Raw genomic sequence first — 3,384 nt, 5'->3', positions numbered from 1 at the left:
ATAATCAAGGCACACTGGGGCCCCTACTCTCTGGAGAACTTGGCCCCTGCCTGCAATCCTATGGCTCTGTGTCATACACAGGAGGTAGGGCCTCTGCCCCTCAACCAGAAATGGTGATGGTACTAAAGGAGGTTCAGCCCACAAATGACCTACCAGCAGCCTCCTGCTCTGGACTTTACTACTCCGTGTCTGCTCAACCCATCACAGAAAGGAGTTTTCAAGGTGAGTAGAAAGAGCAAGAAGGGAGAGGAATAAGGCCAGCATTCAGAAGGAGGGTCGAATTTGCAGCTGGGAAGTGATGAGTCCACAGAGAGGTAGAATTTAGTCCCAAGACTAAACACTACCCTCATTCAGTACTCTCCAACATTTCCAGATTCCATGTAAGAACACCTAATATATTCGGGACACTGCAGTGGTCAATTATGCTACATGTAAGAGAACCCTGAAAGCATACCAAAGGATACTATACCTTCCACTGCCCTAGCTGATCAATTCCCCTGCACCACCACACCTTAATTAACTCCCTTCCCTCATCTTTAATCTCTTTGGAAGGCACTTTCAAACTCTTATTGTAGTAGTACCAGTTTAACTTTCCCTCATTTCCTTAATTTACACCAGGATTTAAAACTATGTGTTCAGACACTCTGTCTAAAGCAAGTCGGTATAGACTTTGTCTTTGCTTATATATCTTATGAGGAAGAGTTCATCTCCCTGTCCTTAGTCCATGACATCAAGTATTATTACTCTCTCAGGAGAATGGAGAGAATTGAAAGGACCCTATATAAGAATGCCAGGCTTTATTTTATAAAACATTTAATATTTTTAAGTTACCTTCACACTATTTATTTGACTTACAATAACCCTAAGAAATACAAAGAAAACCAAGAAACAAAGACATCAAATGATCATGGGTCAGAACTTGAACAGCAGCCTCCTAGTTCCTAAACAGGGTCTTGCTGATGCTCCTTAAGAGGAGCTTGTAGAAAGCCTTGCCCACTGTTGGGGAAGGTGCCTGATTGCTCTGCTGGTAGGTAGGGGGAGCATCTCACTTACCAGACACTTAGTGACTTCTTTCTTGATTCCTTTGTAGTGATGGAAACTTCCCTGGGGATGGAGACTTCCCTGGGATTGCAACCTCCAAGTCAGACATTTTGTCTGCCACAAACTCCAGAATTCCCCAAGTCCTGCAGTAGCAGAAACATCCACACACCTGAGAGTAACCCACCACCTGAGCTTGGGGACATTCCAGTGATAGCTCCAGTCCAGAGTTCTAGTAATGTCCTTGCACTGCCTCCAGCTCCAAGTCAGGAGCAAACAGAGAACCAGAATCTGGATGAGAATAAAAGCAAGCTTCCAAAACCTCTGGATGCCTGCCAGATCCCAAGAGAATACGAAGATCCTCCACTACTCCCTTTAGAAATCCCTGATATTCATCATCTTCTGGCTTGCATTGATCCCCTCAGTCAAGAGGAGCAGTCTGGTTCTGAAAACAATTATCTGGGAAAGAAAAGCCTTAGTCTTGAGGACCAAGACACACCTGAAAATGGGAATGAGTCTAGCAGTGGTTTTGCAGGTATCACTACACTGGTGGAGGATAGTCACCTTTCTCAGCTCTTCAATTCCTCGAATGGCCTTGATCAGTCCAAAGATCCCAAGGCAATCAAAGCCAAAGATACCAAAGCCATCAAGGTGAATGAAGTGCAGGAAAAGACAAGCGTGATAAACAGTTCGTGTGATCGAGTCAGGAAGAACAAACACAAAGCCTCTGAGCCTATCACTGGTGCTCCCAAGGCCAAAATCCAAGCAAAGAACCCAGAGGGAGAAGTGGTTGTTTGCAATGCAGAAGCCAGTGACAGGGCTCCTGTGAAGACTGCTAAGCATTCTGACAGCAAACCTCAGAAAGCTGCATCCAGCAGAAGCAGCAAAACTAAGCGCCACGGACAGGAAAACACCAAAAGGACCAGAGAAAACAACTCCAAGAAAGCTGAAGACAGTAAGCAGTCAGGGAACAAAGTCAAGGCTGAAGAGAAGCCAACCATTCCCAAGATGAAGCGGAAGAAAAATCAACCTGAGCTTAGCCAAGAGACCTTTAAGAAGCCTCGAAGCTGCCTGGGCATGCACATGCTGGAGTCTGTGCAGGTTTTTCATGCACTGGGGAAGAAGAATGATAAGAAAACTGGGCTCTCCTCCTCCCGAGCCCTGGGAAACTCGAGCAACACCAAAGACCCCCGACCATCCCCAGCTATCAAACCATGGCTGGATACCCCACGTGAGGGAGAAGGTGCTGAGAAAACTCAGGTCAAAGCCCAGAAACCAGAAGGCAGTGCTGAGAAACCGTGTCCATCTCCATCCCAGTATGAGCTGCCACCTCCTGGGAAGGTCAAGTTGGTACCTTTGCCTTTTCTGACCTTGGACAAGCCTCAAGCTCGACCTGTTCCTCGGAGGCCACAGTCTCTGGCCTCACATCGGCCTTCTGTGGCTAACTCTCCTCGGCCTGGTTCTAATAAATCAGTTCAGCCGACTGCAGCCAATCCATCCCGGCCGGCTCCTGCCAATGCATCGTGGATGGGTCCTGCTAGACCGGCTTGGCCTATTTCTACCAACCCGGCCCAACCAGGTTTGACCAACCCTACCCAGCCCAGTGTCCCTCAGTCTGCTGCTTCTAGGCCTGCATCCTACAAAACATCATCTTGCACTTCTCTCCAGCGCCAACATGTTCCCGCTGTTGTGACCAACCAGCAGTCCCCACCTAAGCCTCAAAACCAGTTTCTACTCCAAGATTTCGGCTTCCAACCAATTCCATGGAGGAAACCCAATGTTCCTGAGCCAGTAATGTCAACACCTATCACAAAAGAGCAGAGGCCAGAGCGTGAGGCCATGAAGAGGCAGGCTCAACAAGAGCGTGAGAATGCTGCCAAATACACCTCTTTGGGGAAAGTGCAGTTTTTCATTGAGAGGGAGAAAGACATGGAAACTGCTCGATTTTATGGTTATGCAATATAATAAGAGCTGTTAGGATTTTTGGTGCCACTTTGGGTACCAGCTGTTTTTCCATATATACACATATAGATAAATACAAATTTCTTTATTATTCTTTGGGTAAAAAACTTAATCAAATTGAATAAAGAAATGTAATAGAATTAATAGATGAGTAATAAAAAGACCTCTGAGTTTTGAGATGCTGTTAATGGCTGTTTTTCTTTGGTAGGGGTAGAATCAAAGGCTGCATTAGCCCGAAGAGAAATTTGGATGAGAGAATGGGGGAAAGAGGGTAAGAATTGAGGAAAGAATAGAGAATTTGGTCCAAGGCTATGAAGGCCAGAAAGGGAGAGTTTATGGATTATAAAAAGCAGAGGTGGGGGAAATGGCAGAGGGAAAAAGCAG

The 3,384-nt window shown here is 46.2% G+C and overlaps 1 protein-coding gene across 1 annotated transcript in view; it reads left to right on the top strand.

The window, feature by feature from the left end:
- The window catches only part of LOC101353357 (uncharacterized protein C2orf78), a 9,010-nt gene extending 6,007 nt beyond the window's left edge, over positions 1-3,003 (top strand). The window contains exon 3 of the mRNA XM_004369366.1: positions 1,091-3,003. Coding sequence (XP_004369423.1) covers positions 1,091-3,003 — 1,913 coding nt within the window. The remainder of the gene's footprint in view (positions 1-1,090) is intronic.
- Positions 3,004-3,384: the final 381 nt, after the last annotated feature.

The sequence above is a fragment of the Trichechus manatus genome, unplaced genomic scaffold, assembly GCF_000243295.1.
Source record: "Trichechus manatus latirostris isolate Lorelei unplaced genomic scaffold, TriManLat1.0 scaffold00004, whole genome shotgun sequence".
Taxonomy (NCBI): domain Eukaryota; kingdom Metazoa; phylum Chordata; class Mammalia; order Sirenia; family Trichechidae; genus Trichechus; species Trichechus manatus.
Note: the sequence above shows the minus strand (reverse complement) of the source record. Positions and strands in the feature narration are given on the sequence as shown.